Below are 24733 nucleotides of genomic sequence, written 5' to 3'. Positions count from 1 at the left end.
ACTATGGAATATAGCCTGCCTTGTGACACATGCCATCTAAATGACAATACAACAAACCAATATGCAGTGCTATCTGAACTGTAAATAAAACATCTTCTGAGCACTTTCTCCTACCTGTCACATACTGTGGGGACATCTGACCTTGAACTGAGAGGCTCTTCTGAAAATGCTGCCCACATGTCTAAAGTTCTCCCCCTCATACATGTACCCTGCCCTCTAAACCTCAACCAAACCGTCTAAATTGCATTCAGATTTTTGTGGTATCATAATAACTTCAATATGGGATATATTTTCAACATTCTGGTCAGAGACTCCTTTCTTCCCCACCTCACCCTCCTTCCAAGTTATTTCAGGTTTGCATATTTCATTTTCACATCTCAGTGGGATACCCATCACATAACATTTATTTGTGAGGTCTAAAGGCATAACATGGGGGATTGTGAACTAGCATGTCAAAACCACATACGGCATGCGTACATCTTAAAGAATGAAAAAGGATTCCTTTTTTTCTCATGATATGTAAGCTGTCTCAACAGTATAAGTCCAAAGTGAATACCACAACCTAATTAAAGATGAAGAACATAACAAGCAGTACTAAAGTGTCTTTTTTCATTTATTCTTCTCCAAGTTATGTTTTTATCAAATGTCTTGTCTCATTAATGACTTCAACAGACATAACAAGTATACACACCTAATCTCACCAAATTCAGAAGAAAGTTGAAGTAATGTTTTGGGAGGTATGACAGTAGAAAATAAGAGACAGGGTAGAAAGTGGCTTTGAGAAGTCCATTCACCTGCCTATGAGCATACTTACATACTCCAAATAAATGCTGTGTTTTAAAATCTCTAGAGTCAGAAATACTACAGTCTCTCTCAAGACTCAAGTCCTACATTTGAGAATGTTTATTTCTCAGGAATTCTTCCTGGCCTAAGAGCCAGCTTCAGGAACATGCAAGCTGTATAATTGCATAGGGCCTCACATTCAGTTTAATGTTTTGTTGCCACCATCTTGAAATTCTTAATAGTTTTATCTTTGAATTTGTGTTTTGTAAGTGAAGTCTGATGCGACAATGAAGTGCGTGTGAGAAGGGAGGATGTGTGTAATATGCATGCCTCCTTCCTCCTTTGCTCACTTCACATGCAGCCCTGTAGCTCAAAATCCCCATGGCCCCAGCATGAGTGGGAGTTCACGGAGACTCGAGCTAAGCAGGAGGAAGGCCTGTTCCATCTAGGCTGATTAAATGAAGGAACTGACGGCCCTGAGAGGCTTTTCATTTGAACCAGAACTTGCATGGAATGAAAAAAGAGGCAATAGATGCAAAGAAACAGGAAGGACTAAGGAAACCCACTAGACTCCTGTTACTTCCCTATATTATTGAATCACTTACACTGAAACTGATAACACAGAAGGAAAGGGCAGTAGAGTGACAAAGAGCTCCTTTTCCTTCAGTCCTGCCTTATTCAACAGGAAGCTGAAGGTAGGGAACCTTGGAAGATGTGCATAGGTTAAGAAGGGAAATAAAGAAGCTTAAGTTTTGTGCAGTGATTCTGTGGTTCTATAAAAGTGAAATACACATGCATGCAAAAGCCACAAAATACAAATTGTATAATTATGGTGATTCTTTAAATTTTTCTTTGTTTAGGACAACATAAGTAATTAACAAGCAAAAAATACCATGAGGAGAGAGAGAATACAGAAACTAAAAAAAAAAAAAAAACATGTTTTTAGTACCCGTTTAAACAGCACTTTAGCTTTTTCCCCTACTTTCTTGAACAATGGATCTGCATTTTCATTTTACACTTAGCCCTGTACATTATGCAGCTGGCCCTGCCCTGCTTCAGATTCAATCTACTGCATCTGTTCTGCCAAGTCACTCTTGTTAGTTCCACCCTCATCTCCATTCATTCACCTAACAAATATCGACTGCACTATGGTCCAGCATTGTGCCAGGCACTAAGAACAGAAAAAATAAGTAAGATAAAATTCCTTCCCTCAAGTGTAGTTGAGGAGACAAATTACCATGAACGGGTAGTAATATCTACCTTGCCTGGCTTTAGTGAGGACTATAAATAATATACTTAAAGTAGACAAACCACTTCCAATGATAATGAGCACTCTATCCAACTATCTCATTTAATTCTTATCACAACTTACTGGGTCAGGTAACATAGCTGTTTCCATCTTAAAGCTATAGAAGCAGAGATTTAGATCAGTTAAGAAACTTGACCAGAAGGACTGTGCTGTTAAGTGGTAGAACCAGGATCTGAAGTCACTCAAGTCTTTTTGACGACTATATCTGAGTTTGTAAGTGATAGTGAGGGCTTTTCTGGTGGCTAAGTGGTAAAGAATCCACCTGCCAATGTAGGATATACAGATTTAATCCCTGGTCCAAGAAGATCCCATATGCCGAGGAACAACTAAGCCTGTACGCTCCAACTACTGAGCCTGTGTTCTAGGAACCACAACATGAGCCCACACTGTGCAACTACTGATTCCTATAGGCTGTAGAGCCTGTGCTTCGCAACAAGAGAAGCCACCACAATGAGAAGCCTGCACGCTGCAACCAGAGAGTAGCCCCTGCTCCCCACAACTGGAGAAAGGGCCATGCAGCAACAGAGACCAGCACAGCCAAAAATTAATAAATAAATATTTTTAAAGTGATAGCTATTATTTTATTAATATAATGCTAACCATTCTATTTTTAACTTTCTATTATTACAGTGTCTATTTCTAGCTCCTCAAAGGCGTATATTAGATGTAATTTTATCAACCTAAAAAAATGAGAATGCTAATTTTTTTCTAATTTATTTTTACTACTTTGTTTAGAATATAAAATGTAACTTGATTTTTTTTTTTCACGCTGACAATCCTTTGACCCAACTGGAGAAAATCAGACTCAACTGACAAAGCTTGAGATTTTCAAAATCATGTTCATGACTTTGCTACAATACAGTACATAAGTTAAAAACATGTCTTTGGAAGCACAGAGACTTTGATACAAACTCTACTATCCTCTAGCATCAGAAAGCCTAAATTTTCTAAAAATTTAGAAAGCCTAAATTTTCCTGTATGTAAAAGGGCAATGAAAACAATACCTTAACTATATTGTAGGTCCATGTTTAAGATTAAATGAGATAATCCTTGTAAAATACTTAAAAGAAAATGTGGGAGCAAAATTTTAGTGTTAGTACTATTATCTTTAGTACCATGTTTTCACATGAGTTTAAAAATGGATATGAAATGACTTTTTTCTTGAAATGGTTTCCTCCATTTCAAAATACAAAAAAATAAGTTCATGGGTCTCTAATTTCCAAGAAGTATGTTATTTCATTGTAAATAAAAGCATGAAATAATGGCATCTGGCGGTCATGTACCTCAATGGTTCAAGGCAACTAAGATATTCTATTTATATTATCCTTCACCAAAAACTCCAAATACATATACCAATTTTTCCCCTTTTTGTTTTAAACTGCCTATTCACAGGCTCAAGAATAAGAGAATTTATAAATTACATATAAAGAACTAGGTATTTAAGAAGAGAACTTTATAAATGTAACAAAGTATCCCTGTCATTCAGCAAGGCTATCTCAGTTCTCTCTAACCCTTAAAGTGACACTCACATTTAAGAACATTGAGCAAATTAAAATGGCTGAGCTGTTTTCTCTGGCGGAAAAGGAAAGGATTAGCTAATCTGAAGGTTTACTGCCATCACTCTGGCGGTCAAATGACTATTTCCCTGGCTCCTAAGTGACTGAAGAACATTTAAAAAAAAAAAAAAAAATAGACTGGATACCACATAAAAATGGACCATATACCTATTTTTAAAACAGCTCTAGGGAAAAAAAAGGCCTTTATTTGACATTTTTATTATGGTTTGAGGAAAAGGAAAACAGGATTTGGATAAAAAGAAAACAAAACAAACCAAGCTTTCCTTTGATACCTTAAAAAACACGATAGGCATGTGATCTCCTTCTAAAAACCACAATCTTTCCAATAGTGCTGGCTGTTACCACTGCAGGCCTGTGGGTCCTTACCAGTTCCTGAGTGTCCTGCTGCAGTGGCAGAAATGCCGCTTCCAGAATAGCAATCTGGTCTGCGCTGAGCTTCTGCCACAGCCCGATCAGCAGAATCACCAAATGGGTGGCACTTTTCAGCCTGGTGAATGACTGGAACAGATTGTCTTGGTTTTCCTCTACTGCATCTGCTAGAGCGATTACCTGCAGAAATTACAAACTTCAGTTAGGGATAATTTCACAATTCTTGAGCCCTCAACAAATTACCTTTGGCACACTCTTATTTTTCTTTAAAACAACTTGATGAACTTTGTCTTCCACAAACACAAGGTATGTTGAGTAATAAAAGTTATCATTCATCTTTCGCTTCCTTCTTTAAAAAAAGTACCCAAAGTAATTCCAAATCCATATGGCCAAGAGATGAAAATATCCATGAAATCATCTTAATGGGGACATTGTTCAGTGTCTACCTCAACATCAATTCACTTTCTACAGTGTATGATAATAGTACATGATAATATAAGAAGCCTCTAATACAGTTATTATTGTGTTTATTACTAGTGACTGAGACTGATCAATTTAAAAAATTCTTATCAGAGTAGCTGCATTTACCTTGGGATTTAAAATAATAACTTCATTTTACCCTTTTCAGAAAGTAACTGTCTTCCTCTATTACTTTTTATATGTTACATGGTGTTAGAATAGCCAATATTTCTTGATTATATTTAAAAAGTAGACAATTTTCAAACATTTGACCAGTCAAGCAATGTCATTTTTAACACAAATGTCAGGTACCAGCCCACAGGGACCTGAAAGAAAAAAAAAAAGTGTTCGGGGTGTGTTAGCTTTACAATGCCAAATCTACTTAGGATAAAATTGGCAGGAGTGGATAGAATTGGCTTTTTTTTCTTCTTCATCCTCTTGAATAATCCTGTGGAAAAAAGAACTAAAGTAACAATTGGATAGAACACTGAAGACTGCCCATTGGTGTTTTATTTTATTTTAATGTCTTGGTGAATTTTGTGCTCATTAAAAGAAATGAACTGACTGGCCCAGAGGCTCAAGTTGTCTGACAGCCCCCATAACAGGAATAGCAAAAGCCAAGGTAATTGTAAGCTCCTTTCTACAAGTCCCCATCAGCTCAAGGGACTAGAGCTCAGATGAGTTTCAGAAGTCTAATGTAGATGACCCATTTGGTGATATTTCATGGCTTACTGACACTGGCCCAAAGGGCCTATTTAAAAAAAAAAAAAAAAATCATCATTCAGACAAACACAGTCTGCAGCTGTGTGGTCTCCCAAATTCCATGTAGGAGAAAGGCTAGAGGGGGACAGTCCTTAGAGCATCTGTGAGGCACTGGAAAAGAGATGTAGGTTAGAGAAAGACAAAGCACCCCGAAGGCCCTTGCTTGACAAAGCCAGACAAACCAGGATTCTTTGCTACTTGGTTGAGGGCTTGCAGGAGTTAGGAAAGGCAGTCACACATCACATTCAGCTCTCTAGAGAGCCCTGGGAGTTTGGACCAAGGTCAGCACTAACAATAAAGCACACTGCTTACTGGGTGCCTACTACTGTGCTACTTTTCATTGCCTTTTGAAAGTACATGATATTCTATAACCCATGAGGATCTTATAATTTGTTGGACAGAAAACATACATACACAACCAATTAGTGGAAAGCATTCCAGCAATAACGTCCTAATTGTGCAGAACAGAAAGTAAGTGCGAAAAAAGCTAGCTAAGGGACAGATTACTGTGGGCTAGAGTTAATATCCCTGGGGCCTCTTTAATTCAAACGAGGCTTGGAACTCATCCCTTCCCCATTACTTCAAGAAGTCCCTGCAAAGAGATGCAGAGGCCACTTTCCTTAAACCAAAACACCTGGAGTCATCTGCTTCCCCCACCTTCACCAGGATTACAATGAACTGCTGTCAGAGTCTAATTTCTTTTTCTTCTTGTGAATGGCACTAATGAAGCTTCATTGTGGGCACCATCATATCAATATTAGGATACAGATGCTTTCTGTCAATAAGTCCAAATCACACAAAGATCAAGGTGATAAACACCTCCTGAGTGCCAGGCATATGCAAGAATCTGCAGGAAGTGCTGCAGGGAATTCAATGGCAACATATAGAACTCCATCTTCAAAGAGTTTATAATGGAGAAAGGAAATTAAAACAGGTGAAGGAGGCAAACACTGACAACATAGGGAAGGCCCAGTAGACTATTAAGGAGGAGAATGCCACTAATGTTATGATTATTACATTAAAAACAATCCCTCCAATTAATTTAACATGAGCTGTATGCCAAGCAACCTGCTCTGTGCCACACAGGTATCAGTGCCTTCAATCCTCACGTCTCCACTGAGACTTAGTTGGCAAGATCTCCATTTTATGGATGAGGCCCCTGAAGCTCAGCAGATGTAAGGAATGTGCCCAATACTGTACAAAGGATGTGCCTACTGCGCCTGTGCTTAGAAGGGCTCCATGCTTGGTTTAAGTCCCTGCTGTCTCTGTCTTAAAATTCTTAAACATTTTATTTTTGAATTTGTGCTTTGTAAGTGAAGTCCATAGGATAATGGAGCATGCACATGATCAGAGGAGATATGCTCATTGACTCAGAGAGTTAAATGCTGTTATATTTGCATTTTAAACTGCCATCGCACAATATAATGATTCCTCGTAAAATTCATGCTAACAATTTAAAATTTTAATTTTTTCTTACTTGGAATGACATTAAATAGAAACTCAAAACACCACCAGAAGGTGTGAGAAACCACTGAAGAAAGGAAAGATCTTTATATCTTAGTAGCTATTTTAACAGCACTTTCTTCTGCCATTTAACAAGGGCCCTGCATTTTCATTTTGCACTGAGAAGTGCAATTTAAGTAGTCAGTTTGACCATCATGTAGTAAATGAGAGACTTGCATTCAAAGTTGGAGACTCTCAAGTCTGCATGAGATCTGAAGCACCTTATAGGTTCAGAGAAGTGCCTAACTACCAGCGAATGTGGAGGGCCTTGGGAAGCAAAAGACAGGAGAAGAATCAGGCACCAACTGGACTGGGCTCAGCCAGCCCTATAGGTTCGGGAGAAAGGACTGATTATTCAATTTTCAGGAATTTTGTGAGCCAGGTGTTAAACATGGCCATTACTAAAAATTAAATTATAGAAACTTTAGTAAGTTACAGGAAAACAAAAGTAATAGTCAAAATGCATTACTTTCTAATTATTTTACTATTTATTATCTAGGCCCTTGAGATTATTTATGTCGATTGCATTTGTATGTTGGATACACTCAGCAATGGCAGGGGGTGGGGATTAATGCCCATTTCTTTCCCACTCCATATTCAGTGACCTCACTCTAGAAATCAGCCTTGGTGGAAGTATTTACAACATGCAAATCAACAAATGTTATAAAGTTAGGCTTCCCACCCACCCTGCTCCTCGCAGACAGCCAGTTGTTAAATAGTTACTGGCATACCACTGAGAAGACGTGCCTGAAATTTGTCCTCAAGAACAGATATTGGATAAAAGTAAAGGAAACAACCTGAGCAAATGCATTAAAACACAAATGTAGAGGCTGCTTGTTTAGCAAGGAACAAATATTCCAGTTTGGGAAGAGCATTTGATGAGATAAAGAAGATCATCTGGGCAACTGTCGCAGAGGAAGCAAAATATCAAGGAGAAGAGTGTGCAGGTACTGGGAAGCCACACAGTATTCTGAGTGTGGGCATTATCTCATGAGACAGTGCACCAAGTAGCCACTGGATCGCAGCAAACATTTAGGGCATTTGCTGGGACTTAAGTGAGGCTTTTATGCACGTTCCTTACTATCAAGGGAAATTCTTACTAAGTGTAACAGCATGTCAGTTCGTGGACCCACCCAACTTGCTAAACACAGCTGTGGTGGAAGAATGACTTCTCAGTGAGACAGCAGCCCAAGCCACAGGATCTTTCCTGAGCAAGACCCAAAATACATCAATCCCAGAGAAGCATCGTTTCTCTACATTTCAGTCTCACTGGATATATTTCTGTGCCATTGTGGAAAGAGTCTGCTATCCCCAAATGGTCACAGAAATTGGAAAGAGATGGGATAAACAATTCCTTATGTAAATTACCCCCAAGGAAAATCTTCCTGACCTGCTGGCCAGCATGAAATACTAAACAGATCTCCATGTTCTCAATTTAGTCTTACACGTAACAGCCAAGTTTACTTTGTGCTCCACAAGAGCCAAATGAATTTAGCAGAATTAACGTAGTAAAAGGGGATGGAAAAACTAGACCCACCAAGATTTAGATCTGTCTGACCAGGGCCTAGAGGATCTTGCAGCTCACCTGGAACTGAGAAATGAGGCCAACCAGCTGCTGGGGCTTACATTTGAGGGAGAGTGATTTTTCAGGACCCATCACTGGCTGTACAAGATGTGTGCTCCCTGGTGTTCAACAGAACTACAGAAAGGAAGGGGTTTAGGAAACAATGAACGCTAATGATTTCAAGCACAATGTGTTGATGGCCTTTGTTTTGCTTTTTCAAATTGACGGATTCCAAATAAAATGGAGACCCCAAAGGACATCTCTGTCCAACTGCCATATCAGTTGATGCCAAAGTAATGAGGCAGAGGTCCAGGGAGCTGCTTGCAGGAAAACGCTCAACTCATAAAGTGAGTGTGAAATTAATCCCAAATACTTTTAGCTGCCAAGATAGGCTCTAAAATTGGTTACAGGAAAGCAGCAGCAGCAACAGCAGAGTAGACATGAATCATACTATGTGAACACAGACTTGTCCAATTTCTTCACCTAAACTTACCATCAAATCTGCCTCCAAATCTCATGTGTGGCATATAGAACCCCGTTACACTGCTATTTAGCTGTCATTTACTGAACCTCAACTGTGGGTCAGGCACCAGGCTAGTGCTGTTATACTCAGGTTATCATTTGGTCCTCATAACTACCCTCTGAGATCAAAATCACTGATCCCATCCCAGATGAGGAAACAGAAGCTTAGAGCTCTGATGAACTTAATATTGAGAGGAGCACACTGCCTGTGGTCATGAACCAGGGCAGGAAAGGCAGGGATATTAATCCTATCTTTGGATTCCCCATTGGATGACCTTTTTTCTGCACTGGTATGCAAATGTATACAGTTGGTTCCACAAAATAATCCAGTGGGTTCTTATTCCGATAATCAAATAAAGACATGAGGAAACACACTACTAATCCATCGCAGCAGTAACAGTATATGTGGGATTCCCAGGTAGCACTAGTGGTAAAGAATTCACTTGCCAATGCAGGAGACACAGGTTCAATCCCTGGGTCAGGAAGATGCCCTGGAGAAGGGCATGGCAATGCACTCCAGTATTCTTGCCTGGAGAATCCCATGGACAGAGGAGCCTGGCAGGCTATAGTTCATAGGGTTGCAAAGAATCAGACACAACTGAAGTGATTTAGCATACACACATGTACTTTAGTTAGGATTTCCCATTATTGGGGCTTTTAACATAGGTTGAAATTTCCAGGTTGCCTTCTGCCCAAAGTTATAGTATAAAGGAAATCAGTTCACACAGTGTAAAGGATGGGAAGTTAACACGGTACGTTTTTTTCTCTTAACAAAGGGAATTTAATCATATTCCATATAACTCAAAAATTATGAAGACTTTAGAAAACAGCTATTTTCTAGGCCTGTTCCTTTAGGGAAGTTATTTTTAAAAAGGAATGATGGATTGATTTTCTATAAATCATATAGTACAATGTTTTCAGTAGTCTGAGCAAGTCGATGGTATGTAATAATAATTGTCAACATTGAGTGAGGGTCTTCAGGAGCCAGGCACTGTGCTAAATCTCTTTACAGGGATTCTCTCATTTCACTCTCAGAACAATTCTGTAAGGTAGATACTAGTACTGCATGTGTGTGTGCTAAGTTTCTGCAGTCATGTCTGACTCTGTGTGACCCTATGGACTTGTAGCATGCCAGTCTCCTCTGTCCATGGGATTCTCCAGTCAAGAATACTGGAATGGGTTGCCATGCCCTCCTTCAGGGAATCTTCCTGACTCAGGGATCGAACTTGTCCCTCTTAAGTCTGCTGGATTGGCAGGCAGGTGGTTTTTTTTTTTTTTTTTTTTTTTTTTTTACCACTAGCACTACCTATCCTCATTTAAAAAACTAAGGAGACAGAATTACAAAAAAGGTCAAGCAGTTATTAAGTGAGGGAGCCAGAATTCACACCCAAGCAATCTGACCCAACAAACGTCACCAAGTAACACTGCCTACGTTCACTTTCTGCCTGCACGTCAGTTGCATCATAGGCAATATGTGGAAGAAATTCTATCAGAAGTTTCCCAATGGGAGGTTTCAGCTTCGCTGGCCCTTCAATAACCTCTACGAATTAAGATAGGCTTATTTTAATAAGAGGTCGGCATGGATGAACGAGTTAGGAAAATGGAGTTCCTATGATATGGATGAGTTTATACATCCCCCAGGGCAGAATGCAATAGGTTGTGCTGGAATAGGCAATGGCCTGGGAGCCAAGAAGACAGAGCTTCTAGTCCTGGCTTCCCTACTAAACAGCTTAGGTCAGTGTTCAACGTACTTCCCTTTCTGGGGCTCTAGTTTCATCACTTTTAAAACGGAGGGGTGGGAAATATGATCTCTCACACCCATCATAGCTGTGTAAGATGCAAAAACTTTTAAATTACTTTTGGATAATTTATTTTGAACTATCCATGCTTCTGCCCCATTTATCGATTCACTTCTTCCCCTCTATTTGTACACATTCTGAGCTTCTCATTGAATAGTTATTGATTTGCAGCTTTTATCTATAAAATTGAGTAGGAAATGGCAACCCACTCCAGGATTCTTGACTGGAAAACTATATGGACAGAAGAGCCTGGCCATGGGATTGCAAAAGTTGGACATGACTGAGCAAAGTACACACACATCTATAAAATATCAGCAAGAATATTTTTCTTCGACTAATTCATAGGATTATGAGAATTAAATGAGAGAAGTAAAAAGATGAGCAATACTGAGCATTGGCAAGGATGTGGAGAAACAGGAACCCTCATATCTTACTAGTGGCAATATGATACAGTCACCCTGGAAAGCAATTGGCAGTTCCTCAAAAATTAAACACTGAGTTACTCTATGACCTAGCAATGCCACTTTTAGGTTTATGCCCAAGAGAGCTGAAAATATATGTCCACTAAAAAAACTTGTTCACAAATATTTGTAGAAGCATTATTTATAAGAGCCCAAAGAAAGAAGCAAACCAAATGTCCATCAACTGATAAGTAAATAAATTAAATGTGGCATATCAGTATAATGGACTATTATTCAGGCATAAAAAGAAAAGGAGTATTTACACATGCTACTATATGGATAGGAAATGGCAACCCACTCCAGTACTCTTGCCTGGAAAATCCCATGGACAGAGGAGCGTGGTAGGCTACAGTCCATGGGGTCGCAAAAAGTTGGACAGGACTGAGTGACTTCACTTCACTTCACTATATGGATAAATCTTAAAAATATTATGCTGAGTTTAAAAAGCCAGTCTTTTTTGTGTGTGACGATCTTACACTATTTATGTTGTATTATTCCACTTATATGAAATGTCCAGAATGAGCAAATCTATAAACATAGTCAGCAGGTTGGTCATTGCTTAGGGCTGGAGGGTGGGAGGTGGACAGGAGGAAATGGCAAGTAACTGCTAATTGGTGAGGAGTTTCTTTTAGGGAGGATGAAAATGTTCTAAATAGACTGTGGTGACAGCTGTATAATCCCTTGAATATGCTAAAAATCATTAAGTTACTCACTTTAACTGGGAAAAGTGTATATATGTAAACTATATCTCAATAAACCTATTAAAAATTATGAGTTAAAAGTACTGTAAAGGCATAATTCATAAAAGGTATAAATTAACAAAAATAAAGGCATTTATTTAAGAAACAATTTTAATACATTAATGGATACAGTTTAATATATAAAGGATATATATTAATATATTTGATATATTAATGTTATATTAACATAACAATTTTGATGTATTAATGCAACTAGGGCTTAACAATATTCTAGATGACAGATGATCATATGAATTTGAAGTCTATTAGAATTAAGCCTGAATGCTGGTAATGCTTCAGTCAGTTCAGTTCAGTCGCTCAGTCGTGTCCAACTCTTTGCGACCCCATGAATCACAGCACGCCAGGCCTCCCTGTCCATCATCAACTCCCAGAGTTCACTCAGACTCACGTCCATCGAGTCAGTGATGCCATCCAGCCATCTCATCCTCTGTCGTCCCCTTCTCCTCCTGCCCTAATCGTCCCAGCATCAGAGTCTTTTCCAATGAGTCAATTCTTCGCATGAGCTGGCGAAAGTACTGGAGTTTCAGCTTTAGCATCATTCCTTCCAAAGAACACCCAGGGCTGTTCTCCTTCAGAATGGACTGGTTGGATCTCCTTGCAGTCCAAGGGATTCTCAAAAGTCTTCTCCAACACCACAGTTCAAAAGCATCAATTCTTCAGTGCTCAGCTTTCTTCACAGTCCAACTTTCACATCCATACATGACCACTGGAAAAACCATAGCCTTGACTAGACGGACCTTTGTTGGCAAAGTAATGTCTCTGCTTTTCAATATGCTGTCTAGCTTGGTCATAACTTTTCTTCCAAGGAGTAAGTGTCTTTTAATTTCATGCCTGCAGTCACCACCTGCAGTGATTTTGGAGCCCCCAAAAAACTAAAGTCTGACACTGTTTCCACTGTTTCCCCATCTATTTCCCATGAAGTGATGGGACCAGATGCCATGATCTTCGTTCTCTGAAAGTTGAGTTTTAAGCCAACTTTTTCACTCTCCACTTTCACTTTCATCAAGAGGCTTTTTAGTTCCCCTTCCCTTTCTGCCATAAGGGTGGTGTCATCTACATATCTGAGATTACTGATATTTCTCCCAGCAATCTTGATTCTAGCTTGTGCTTCTTCCAGCCCAGCATTTCTCATGATGCATATAAGTTAAATAAGTAGGGTGACAATATACAGCCTTGACATACTCCTTTTCCTATTTGGAACCAGTCTGTTGTTCCATGTCCAGTTCTAACTGTTGCTTCCTGACCTGCATACAGATTTCTCAAGAGCCAGGTCAGGTGGTCTGGTATTCCCATCTCTTTCAGAATTTTCCGCAGTTTATTGTGATCCATACAGTCAAAGGCTTTGGCATAGTCAATAAAGCAGAAATAGATGTTTTTCTGGAACTCTCTTGCTTTTTCCATGATCCAGCGGATGTTGGCAATTTGATCTCTGGTTCCTCTGCCTTTTCTAAAACCAGCTTGAACAACTGGAAGCTCACGGTTCACATATTGCTGAAGCCTGGCTTGGAGAATTTTGAGAATTACTTTACTAGCGTGTGAGATGAGAGCAATTGTGTGGTAGTTTGAGCATTCTTTGACATTGCCTTTCTTTGGGATTGGAATGAAAACTGACCTTTTCCAGTCCTGTGGCCACTGCTGAGTTTTCCAAATTGGCTGGCATATTGAGTGCAGCACTTTCACAGCATCATCTTTTAGGATTTGAAATATCTCAACTGGAATTCCATCACCTCCACTAGCTTTGTTTGTAGTGATGCTTTCTAAGACCCACTTGACTTCACATTCCAGGATGTCCGGCTCTAGGTGAGTAATCACACCATCGTGATTATCTGGGTCGTGAAGATCTTTTTTGTATAGTTTTTCTGTGTATTCTTGCCACCTCTTCTTAATATCTTCTGCTTCTGTTAGGTCCATACCATTTCTGTCCTTTATCGAGCCCATCTTTGTATGAAATGTTCCTTTGGTATCTCTGATTTTCTTGAAAAGATCTCTAGTCTTTCCCATTCTGTTGTTTTCCTCTATTTCTTTGCATTGATCGCTGAGGAAGGCTTTCTTATCTCTTCTTGCTATTTTTGGAACTCTGCATTCAGATGCTTATATCTTTCCTTTTCTCCTTTGCTTTTCACTTCTCTTCTTTTCACAGCTATTTGTAAGGTCTCCCCAGACAGCCATTTTGCTTTTTTGCATTTCTTTTCCATGGGGATGGTCTTGATCCCTGTCTCCTGTACAATGTCACGAATCTCAGTCCATAGTTCATCAGGCACTCTATCTATCAGATCTAGGCCCTTAAATCTATTTCTCACTTCCACTGTATAATCATAAGGGATTTGATTTAGGTCATACCTAAATGGTCTAGTGGTTTTCCCTACTTTCTTCAATTTCAGTCTGAATTTGGCAATAAGGAGTTCATGATCTGAGCCACAGTCAGCTCCTGGCCTTGTTTTTGTTGACTGCATAGAGCTTCTCCATCTTTGGCTGCAAAGAATATAATCAATCTGATTTTGTGTTGACCATCTGGTGATGTCCATTTGGTAATGCTTAATGGTAAGCATTTGGTAATGCTTACTTACTAGTTATACAACCTCAGGCTAGTTACTGTAACTCTCTCAGACTTAGTTTGCTCACCTATAAAATAACACTCCTGGTTACTATTTCTTAACATTTCATACCGTTAAGGGCTTCTCTTAGTTTAATAACACCTGGTAAATTCTACTTTTACTGTTAGATTAACAATGACATTGAGAAAGGAAGAACTTTCTCCTGGTACTTGAGGCCCACTCCCAATTACCGCCACCTAAAGTGATGGGGGACAGTTGGTCACTCTGCAGTGTTCCCTTGGCCCGCTCTGTGTGGTCACTCAACGGGACAGTGCTCATTCTGTGGCCAAGTTTAATCAAGTTTCAAAATAAAACGTCATAAGACCCTGTTTCAATACATTACTACTAGCTATGTAAGTTACATGTATTAGATTCCCTTTTTGATTTCCAGAGCAATTCTATTAAAATACACACACACAGACACTCAACTTTGCCTGATATGACTTGTTCTCTAGAAATCCTCTGAGGCTTGTTAATCAGAGAGCTAAACATTGCTTGATTTTCCTTTGTATCTTACTGAAAATGCTAGAAATTGGTGATTTGAATAAAATGTTTATTTAGTTACACTATGAGAAGGCAAAGAGAAAACAAAACTTAGCTTTGGCCCAGAAAATTCCAGTATAAAAAAGAGCAAATGATAAATCTCCAACTTGCCTTCAATTTTCCAATACTCAGTACACAGTGGGTGTCCCGTAAATGCTGGTTGAACTTATGAACCTCAAAATCAGTCCACCTAAAAATCCAGCACAACTAGGAGCCATACTAAACTACCTCTTAAATCCTAGACACACTCAATCAGGCACTGTCAGGCTCCCAATGTGAACAGAACTCAAGTGACATCACATGGAAACAACAGACCTACCTAAATATATCTGTCATCTACTTAAAAAAAAAATCTCTCCAGTTCACCTTAGCCACAGCTGCCTAACACCAAGCTACAGACAGCTCTAATGACTGGTGAAATGAATTTATTCCTCACATGGCTGCCCTTTGGTTAGAAACACATTCTAAATCTAGGAGAGACTTGGAAGCAGGCAAGAAATAGGGCATGCTTCCTACTCAACTGTTACTCATGGTGGCATTTGCTGTGGACTCCAACATGGCAGAGGCAATAAGGAAGAAGAAAAAGTTTACCAGGTCTAAACTTATACTTTGGCTGAAAAGATCCAATTTCTATCCAAAAAGAATTATCCTTCTACCAAAAACAATGAAATAAGGTTCAAACTGAAGAGACGATCTAAACGCACTACAGTAGTGTATGTGCTAAACCTTGAACTAGATAAAAGAGAACTCTGGGTTTTTACTTTAGAGGCATAGCAAGAATCTAATGCTTAGCTACTTTTGCTACTATGTTATTTTGTATAAATAGGATGGGGGACTGGATTACATTCTATTGTACCTCACATGAAATAAAAACCTAAGTTTTCCCTATAACATGCATTTAGCTGAAACTTCTAAACCACGTCCAGGATTAGAATACATTTATAACCATGCTACCATTTTGGATAGCTATTAAAACAACGGAGAAAGTGTATCCATTCAGTACAAAAACTTCAGTTGCACAAGTTATTTATCTTAATAAAAAGAGGCCTATTAATTGCCTACATCACCTATGCTTTGGAACAGCAAGCTATGATCTTTGTGACTCTTTGAAGCCATGATGGTTTTTCTGGTTTAGGATTATAATGTTCCTTGACACCAATCTACACTTGCAAATGCCTTGAGAATTCATATAAAACTGGTTTTAGAAAAGCAAATTATTCCTGAGAAATTTCTTTATACTACGTACTGTAGAACCACTCCTCCCCCACCCCTCTTTTTTTCTTTTTTAATGATCTGCCCAGAAGAATATAAAAGGTAGACCGTGCTAGAATATAGACTTTGGCTGGGACTTTTAAAATACATACCATTGATACATAAAAATGTTAAATAAAAGAGACAATAAATCATTTATAAGTGACATAGAGACAAATTTTGCTATTTCTGCAAAGTTTTTTTAGCGAATAGACATGTAACTTAATCAGCTGAAGGGAAACTAATTCTAATGCTTGGCTAATATAATGCTAAAACTAGAACTGATCTCAAACTTGATTACCATTTGTACCACCCCCCTCCACACCAGCTGACCAAATTTTTACCCCTTTCCATAAAATTATCTACTTATAGCCAAGTGAAACCTCAATTTGAAAAATAATAATTAATGAACTCAAGTTGTAAAAAGAATGAATGCTCTCCAGACCACTCATTGAACAGATCCCTGTTAAAGCTGGAATCTATGGCTGGCAATGTCAGAGCTCATTTTAGAAACTCTGAAGAATGCCACAGCTATCACTGTCCAAAAACAACATCCATGAGGTCTGATCTGAATAGTTCCTAAGTTTAGCATGTTTCAGGCCACATTCTTACATGCGGACATGTCAGTAATTATGTAGCCACCCACACAGCCTTGAGTACTATCTCCCATGAGGGGAAATGATGGATAGATGAACAGTTGGCAGGTGTTGTAAGAGCATTCCTTAGGAAATGCTAGGACACATTAGTAAGTGTGATCGATTAAGACATGCTGATGATCCACCCAAAGGCAAAAAGAAAGACTGGAGACCCCAACAGTGCCAATGATGCTATTGATCATTTCCTTGGTTCCAGAATTTGAGAAGTGAACACAACATGTTCACAATACAGTGAAACTATTGAGTTTTTTCTATGAATCTTCTTTTAAAACATCTGCTTTTTCAAAGAGTCTATTTCTTTGGAATACTTGTGTATTTAAATTATTTTTGCTTTTTTTGAGATAAAATACACAGTTTTACCACTACTATCTGGTAGTACTTTAACAAGACTCACAGATGTCTAGATGGCTCAAACAACATGGAAATAAGACCAAAGGCAATGAAAGGAGCTGCCTGGTTTCATACGAAGTGAAACGAAGGTAAACTGCGGGCATGACTACAATCATAGGCTATGGGGACATTAGAATTGCAAGTGGCCTTGCTGAAGATAACGTTGTCCCTGACATCTACTTTTCTGTAAACTCCTTCAGATCAGAGACTAATTTATGGTTTGCTGTACCCTTCCCAAAAGTGTGTCTCTGGTTCACAGCAGGCACTCAATGCACGTTGGTTGTACTGGAGTCAATTAAATGCCCAATATCTCAGTCACACAAGAGTGTCCATTAAGATGGCAATCTACAGGAATACTACCTTGGCAATGAAAGTCCATCCCTATGTAGGTGAAAAAAAAAACAAAACTTACCATTTAAAAAAAGTTTTTATAGGCTTTGTTATTTACTGGGTCTGTCACAGGTAATAAATAACTAGGCTCTGACTTCATACCTTCTACACATTAGTATTAATGTTATATTACAATAAATTACTAAATTTGTTCAAGTCTTTACTGCTCAATTTATGTGGTAAGTGTTATAAAGTCTGTAATTTAACTTTAAAATACAGCATCATAGACAAGGTCATGGGATGAGAGCATGTGAATCAGCTTAAGCTACACTCTAGAGCAGAGTTTCTCAACCTCCTCATTAATGATATTTGGGCCAGATGATTCTTTGATACAGGGAGAGTAGCATCCATGGACTCTACACATTAGATGTCAATAGCACGCTTCCTCTAGCTGTAACAAGCAAATATGTCTCCAGACATTGCCAAATGTCTCTTTGGTAGCAAAATCACCCTGATTGAGAACTGTGGCTCAAGAGTCTGGATTTGGGCTCAAAATAATCATCTCAATCAGAAGCAAAGCCCACAAGTCAGAGGGGTCTACCATAAACATTTGGGTTACTGGTGTCTCTAGAAACACTGCAGACTTTTTAATTACCATAAATGAATGTCAGAAATGAGTTTTGATTAGTGCAATCAAAGGTTTGATAATCAGTATTATGGATGCTAAATTAGATACATTGACAAAATGAATAGTATTTAAGATTAGTAAATTAGCTGAATATTTTTACACTCATACTCTTCTTTCAGAGAAGGCAGTGGCAACCCACTCCAGTCCTCTTGCCTGGAAAATCCCATGGATGGAGGAGACTGGTAGGCTGCAATATATCGGGTTGCTATGAGTTGGACACGACTGAGAGACTTCACTTTCACTTTTCACTTTCATGCATTGGAGAAGGAAATGGCAACCCACTCCAGTATTCTTGCCTGGAGTATCCCAGGGACAGGGGAGCCTGGTGGGCTGCCGTCTATGGGGTCACACAGAGTCGGACACGACTGAAGCAACTTAGCAGCAGCAGCAACAGCATACTCTTCTGTGCATGAACAGAATATAGGAATCCAGGAAGACCCTGAAGGGATATGGTCCAAAGTCTTGAGCCTAAATGATCCTGTGTCTTGCCTTTGAAGCAGAAGATTTCTAGCTGTCTGATTCCCATTGTGAGGATAAATGGATAAACGGATCCTGCTTTGGATTACTGTCTTATCTGCCTCAAGTGAACCTTTCCAGGAAGGTGATATTCTACTATCTAAAAGATACAAAGATGAGCCTTCCCCACGCCTGCAGAATGAATGAGTTATTCCATGCATTTAAAAGTTTATTTAATAAATATATTCATATGTGGTAAAATTGTATATGAGCTTACTTTCACTATAATGAGGAAGAAAGGTTGTAGGGAAATAGCTCATTCTTGTTCATCTCAAGTATTTTGATGGCGATAATTACTTACTGAAAAGAATTTAAGAGTTGTGCATGACCAAATTGGCAAAGGTAGTGTGCAGTGTCAAGTCTGTGCTAAGTGATGGGGATATATAGTATATGACTTAAGAGCTGCCTGCAAAGAACTAACAGTCCAGCAATAAAAATAAATATATTAATAAAAACAACAGCTGCTGCTTACTGTGTGTTCAGTATGTTCCAGGCACAATCCTGAGAACTCTATGTATATTATTACTTTATTAAACCTTTCAATAACTCCTCTAGGAAATTATTATCTTTGACTGATGAAGGAAACAAGGTTCAGAGAAGTTAAATAATTTGTTCAAAGTCACAGAGCAGTTCCTATATTCAAACCAGGACTGTTTAAAACTTCCAAAGCCCAAGTATTTCTCAGCATATCACATCCTTAGACATGCACACGTGCACACACACACACCATTCTATGCTAGATGTGTATGAGTTGCTCAGTCGTTTTCAACTCTGCGATGTCATGGACTGTAGCCTGCCACCAGGGATGATTATCAGGTTAATAAGAGAAAAATCTATAAATGAGCTCCCCCGCAACCAAGAGAGATGACTTTCTGAGGGCGAAGAGCCCACAGATTCCTTTGTCCTTCTTTTAAACAAATCCACATTTGAATGTTTGAATGTCTTTGGCTCAGAAAAGCACTCATGATTCCTGAACATCACTCTTTACTGTCTTCCATCTACATCTGTTACCTGCCTAGCCCTGTACTCATTTGAGTTTGTGATCCCTGCAATAATCATGAACTTTAAAAAACAAACAAACACATAAACACTACAACAGGAATGGCAAAGTAGAAGTCAGCTGCACTACAAATGACCGAATGGAGGCTCTGGTCCTGGCCCATCCCTCACCATAGTTTGACCCTAAGAGCGCCCCTTAGTCTCTTTACACTTCAGTTCTCTCCTCTGTGAAAAAGGGGCACTTGCTGTAGAGAATAAATGAGACATAACATAAATGTGTTTGTCCTGACACCTAGCACACAGTAAGCACTCAACAGAGCTGAAGTAGCAATATTAGTATTATTCGGTGTTCCCTGACTAAACATCTGACCAACATTATTTTTTTTATTAAAACAAAACAAATAGATGTCCCTCTAAGTCCAACACATACTTTTTGTTTCTTCTAAGTAGCTGAAATAGACTATACAAGGAAGATATTATCTGCCAAGACAGGTATGGGTTACAAGCTGGTTTTAAAACATAACTCACTTTCTAGTTTATTTAACTAAACCAAACAAGTGTCAGAGTTTAAGTCAGAGTCCCTCAAGTAGAATCCATTTACCGGAAATCTGAACCCATTTTCAGAGAATAACAAAAGAAAAAGATTATCATCACACCAGTAACTGATTCACACAGACACTTTTTGTCAAAATTTTTGGAATTAATATCCAAAAATGTGATAATGAGATGATTATAGGTTAAATAACAGATATCACATCAAATCATCCAGCCAAGAAACTTTTAATCTGGGAATAGAATGCCATCTTGGCACTTTAGAGGCATGCATGAGTGATGGGAGAGGGAGAGATTACAGTTTCGCTTGGGAACCCTAGGGAAATAGCTCTTTGTTTCAGGTCTCTATTGTTCTATCCAACAGCCATCATTTTAAGTCTACTAAGGACACCAAAGAAAAGTTAGGTTTAGCAATCTTTAGAAAAATTATGATTTGATGATTAAAAATAATTTTATAAAAGATTATATACATTATTGGGAAACTTCTCACCATCAAACTTCTAGGATGATAGAAATCCATTCTGGGAGGAATCTGAGAATGAGAAGTTGACCAGTCACATTTTATTTTACCTATATGCAGAACAGTTAGATTATTTATCTGGTTTTATGACAGTTTTTGCTTGAACAGAGATAGGAACAGTAGCAAGGTCTTGGTCATCAACACTACTTTGATCAGGTAGTAAATAATCAAGTTTTCCTTCTACTTACTGAAAAAGCAAATCTCTAAGTCAATTTCAGCAACAAACAGTTAGAGTCAGATTCTTTTTAAAAAAAGAGGGGTGTGGGTTGGGGCCAAAGCGCTAAACTGGTCTTACACTAGCTGACTCTTCTCTCAGTCAAATTTAATTCCTTTCAAGAAGGGAAATCTTATCTAGGAATATCCACAAGGTCTTCCATGATGTTCTAGACCAAAGGTTTTTCAATAGTTTATTGTTATGGGAATTTTGGTTGTATTGATTGTATTGATCTAAAGACGTTTATCCTGAATGTTATAAGGTAACTCAGATACACTTACCACTCACATATATTATCAATCAGTAGTAATGTTCTGTGAAAAACCAAGCAAACTCCATTCCAAAATATGAAACTACTTATCTAGAGGTCCGATAAACCCTAAAATTAATAAGACCTATAGTAGAAGAATTTAGCAATTATAGAATCAAAATTGTGGCCTAGATCATAAGACCACAAAGTTCATCTTTTTGGCCAGCCAACAGTGATTTATTTACATGTCTCCATATCCTAGATTATATGTTCTTCAAGAACAAAGACTACATTCTTATTTAAAGTTCATGACGCTGTAAATATTCAATATATTCATCTGAATTCAACTGAATCGAATCTGAAAAGGCCTTCAAAATCATCTAGTTTAAGCCCCTTATTTTATATATTATATATAAAGTGCTAAGGCCAGAGAGGTTCAGTGAGTTGACTAAAACCACACAGAAGGTCAGGATTACAACCAGGGCACATTCATATCTTGCTTTTAAGGATTTTATCTACACTGTCTCATTAACTATTCACAACAGTCTCCCAAGTAAAGCAGAGCAAGCACCTACAAAAATGCAAAATGCCAAGGTCACATGGCAGGTTTAAAAGTGTATTAAACTCAGAACTCTAAGCCTTAGGTTTTATTCTGAAGGCATAGAGGATTTAAAACATGCCACTATTAACCTGCAAGGAACAAGTTAGGAAGGGGAAGTGAATTTGGTCCAAGCACTCAAGAAGATGGGATGGCACAAAAGGGAGAAATATAGATGCTGCATAACCAGAAATTGATTCAAAGGCCACAGGTGGAGGAAGGAGGGAATGTTGAAGTTGGTAGTGGTAGGTCTCGCCATAAAACAGAATTATAGTCTGGCTTTGTTTGGATTTTCTATTTTCTCAGAAATTTAGTCATTTTCCTCATAGTCACAATTTTATAATTTGTACTGTTGATTTCATGTATAGTTTACAATCTATCACATCTCTGATATTAATGATTATTTTCCCTGTGATCACCAGCAGTGATATTGGGACATCAAGGGGAGATGTTATCCTTATAGGAGAACCTGAGCCTCAACCCTAACCCTTTCTCAGGTTGGGCATAAGGTGTCTCCTAATATGAATTGAGAACAAACCAATTCATAAAAGGCAGACACCAAGACACAACATCTGGCTATTCTGGCCAGAGTTACTGGGATGAAGGGGATAAAACTGTGGGCATGGGATAAAAAAGAAAAGGAAATGGCCCAGACCACTTCTTTTAGCAGCAAAAATCTATCTAAAGATTGCTTGATGTGGAAGAAAGAAGACAGGCCTTTGACTTAACAGTTTGGATCCCAGTTTTGCTGTTTAGTTCAAGGAAGTCATTCTATTTTTCTCGGCAATTCTCATTTTCCTAATGTAAAAGTAGCAAAGTAATAGTAACTTTCCTCACAGAGTTATTATAGGGGCCAATTAAAATAATGTACGTACAAGTTTTTAGTAAACAATGAGATGAAATATAAATATTACCCATCATTATACTAGAAGAATAAGCAACTTAACATCTCAAAATGTAGTTAATTAATATTCTCCAAACTAAGGCCTACTATTCAACTAATTTACAAGGAATGAATATAAAATCAGTAGCTTATCTGCAGAAAAAATAGCATCTGGAACAGATTACTGTTTAAGAAATGCAGATACCAATGAATTACAGTGAATCCTTGGCATCTGGCCTTAAAGAATATTATTTAAGAGTAAAGATTTGCCAGATTATACAGGAGTAGAGAAGACATTCAGTAGTCACAAGGTGAGGATCAAAGGATTTTCAATACCAAAAAATTGTATAAAAGGTATATTTTCTTTCTATAACACTGGTATTAAATTTTAATATCTAAAATAAAATATAGTCATTCATTTGGGAGATTCAAATGATGGAGACACAGGCTAAGAAACTACCCAACAAATCACAAACTCAATTTGTATTCAAAAAAGACATTACTGGCTAAGATAATGAATCATGTTTCCTTGGTTGGTGAGAGTCCCTGTGAGTATCAGCCCCAACCTCAAGCAGCTGGAGAAAAGTAGAGAGAAAAAAAAAGACTTTTCCTGAGAATTCCTTTTTGCCTAAATGGCTACCACAGCTACCTCTGAAGAGGCAATGAGCTTGCTGTACAATGAGGGAAATTACTGGAGGGAAAAAACTAGAATATTTTTCAGTATCTATCCAAACAACAATAACAATAAGAAGAAGTTGGTTTCTAAATTGGGTGAGGGAAGAATGGAATCTTTGTTTCACAAACTTCATAATTCTGGAACAAACCTATGCCTTAAAATCCGCTCATTCAAAAGTTAGGCAAGGATCCTTAAATATATAAAAACATGAAATCATGCAACATTGGAGGATTTTATTCACTTTAAAGAAATGATTCTTAACAGAATCCTTTTTATGTTCAGCAACTCTCTAAGTGCACTAAAAACAGAATCTGACTTAAACAAGTTTCATTTCTTCACAGGTTTTTCTCAGGAGCACCTCATGACGCAGCTGACTGGGAGATTTTCTGATGGCGGCTCTCTCAATTCAGCACTTCCTTTCCCAGGGGCCCTCTCTGAGGCTGCCCCGACACATCTATCCAAGAGGAGATCATTTATAGCCCACTTGAATATTATGAATTTGAGGAGCTGTGACAGTACCTTTAAGATTGCTCCTGATTGTAAGCTAAAAAATGATTTAGCCTAGATGATTTAGACTGAGAGAAAAAAATATTCTGTCCCAGACTCAACTTTGGCAGAGAGTCTTGAACTGCAAGGTTAAATTATGTCCCTAAATCTTGGAAAAGACAGAGATCACTTTGGTTGTTCCCCTGCCATACCCATACCCCTCCCCAAAAGAGCATAAAAAAGATTAATTTCTAAAGTTAGGAAACCAGGCTTCAACCCACCGTTGTGTGGTCATAAGAATTACATGAGTCATCAGGCACTGGATTCAGTCAATGAATGAATCCATCTTTTTTCCAATGGCTATCTCCACTGCAGCAAAGAACTGGCAAAACTCAACAGTTTGGGTAAAATGAGTCAATGGCCTTCTTAAGGTTCAGACCTGATCAACTATTTAATTTTGGATAGGAATGTATTCAGCTACTTTGACTAAATCTTCCCCCTCGTATCAAGGTTGCTCTCCCCTATATTGCATCATATCCACTTTATAAAGACTAAGGAGAAAAATTCCTCTCAGATCTCAGTATTAGGAAAGTCAAACTGCTATTGAAAAATCAACCAGTAACAAAACTAAATAAGCAATCAACAAACAAGAAAAAGGTGTCCTATGTTTCTTTAAGACATTAAGAATCTTTTAAATGGTTGTGATCCCAACTTTCTA

The 24733-nt window shown here is 38.2% G+C and overlaps 1 protein-coding gene across 15 annotated transcripts in view; it reads right to left on the bottom strand.

Annotated features, from left to right (window-relative positions):
- Window positions 1–24733, bottom strand: part of BBS9 (Bardet-Biedl syndrome 9) — a 481107-nt gene that overhangs the window by 95651 nt on the left and 360723 nt on the right. For all 15 annotated transcript variants that reach the window (XM_086396500.1, XM_086396501.1, XM_086396502.1 and 12 more), the window contains one exon: window positions 4036–4218. In XM_086396500.1, coding sequence (XP_086252626.1) covers window positions 4036–4218 — 183 coding nt within the window. The remainder of the gene's footprint in view (window positions 1–4035; window positions 4219–24733) is intronic.

Source organism: Bos grunniens, chromosome 4 (assembly GCF_055505025.1).
Source record: "Bos grunniens cultivar Pamir isolate PY7600 chromosome 4, Bosgru_T2T1.0, whole genome shotgun sequence".
Taxonomy (NCBI): Eukaryota; Metazoa; Chordata; class Mammalia; order Artiodactyla; family Bovidae; genus Bos; species Bos grunniens.
This window is presented reverse-complemented; position numbering and strand designations above follow the sequence as displayed.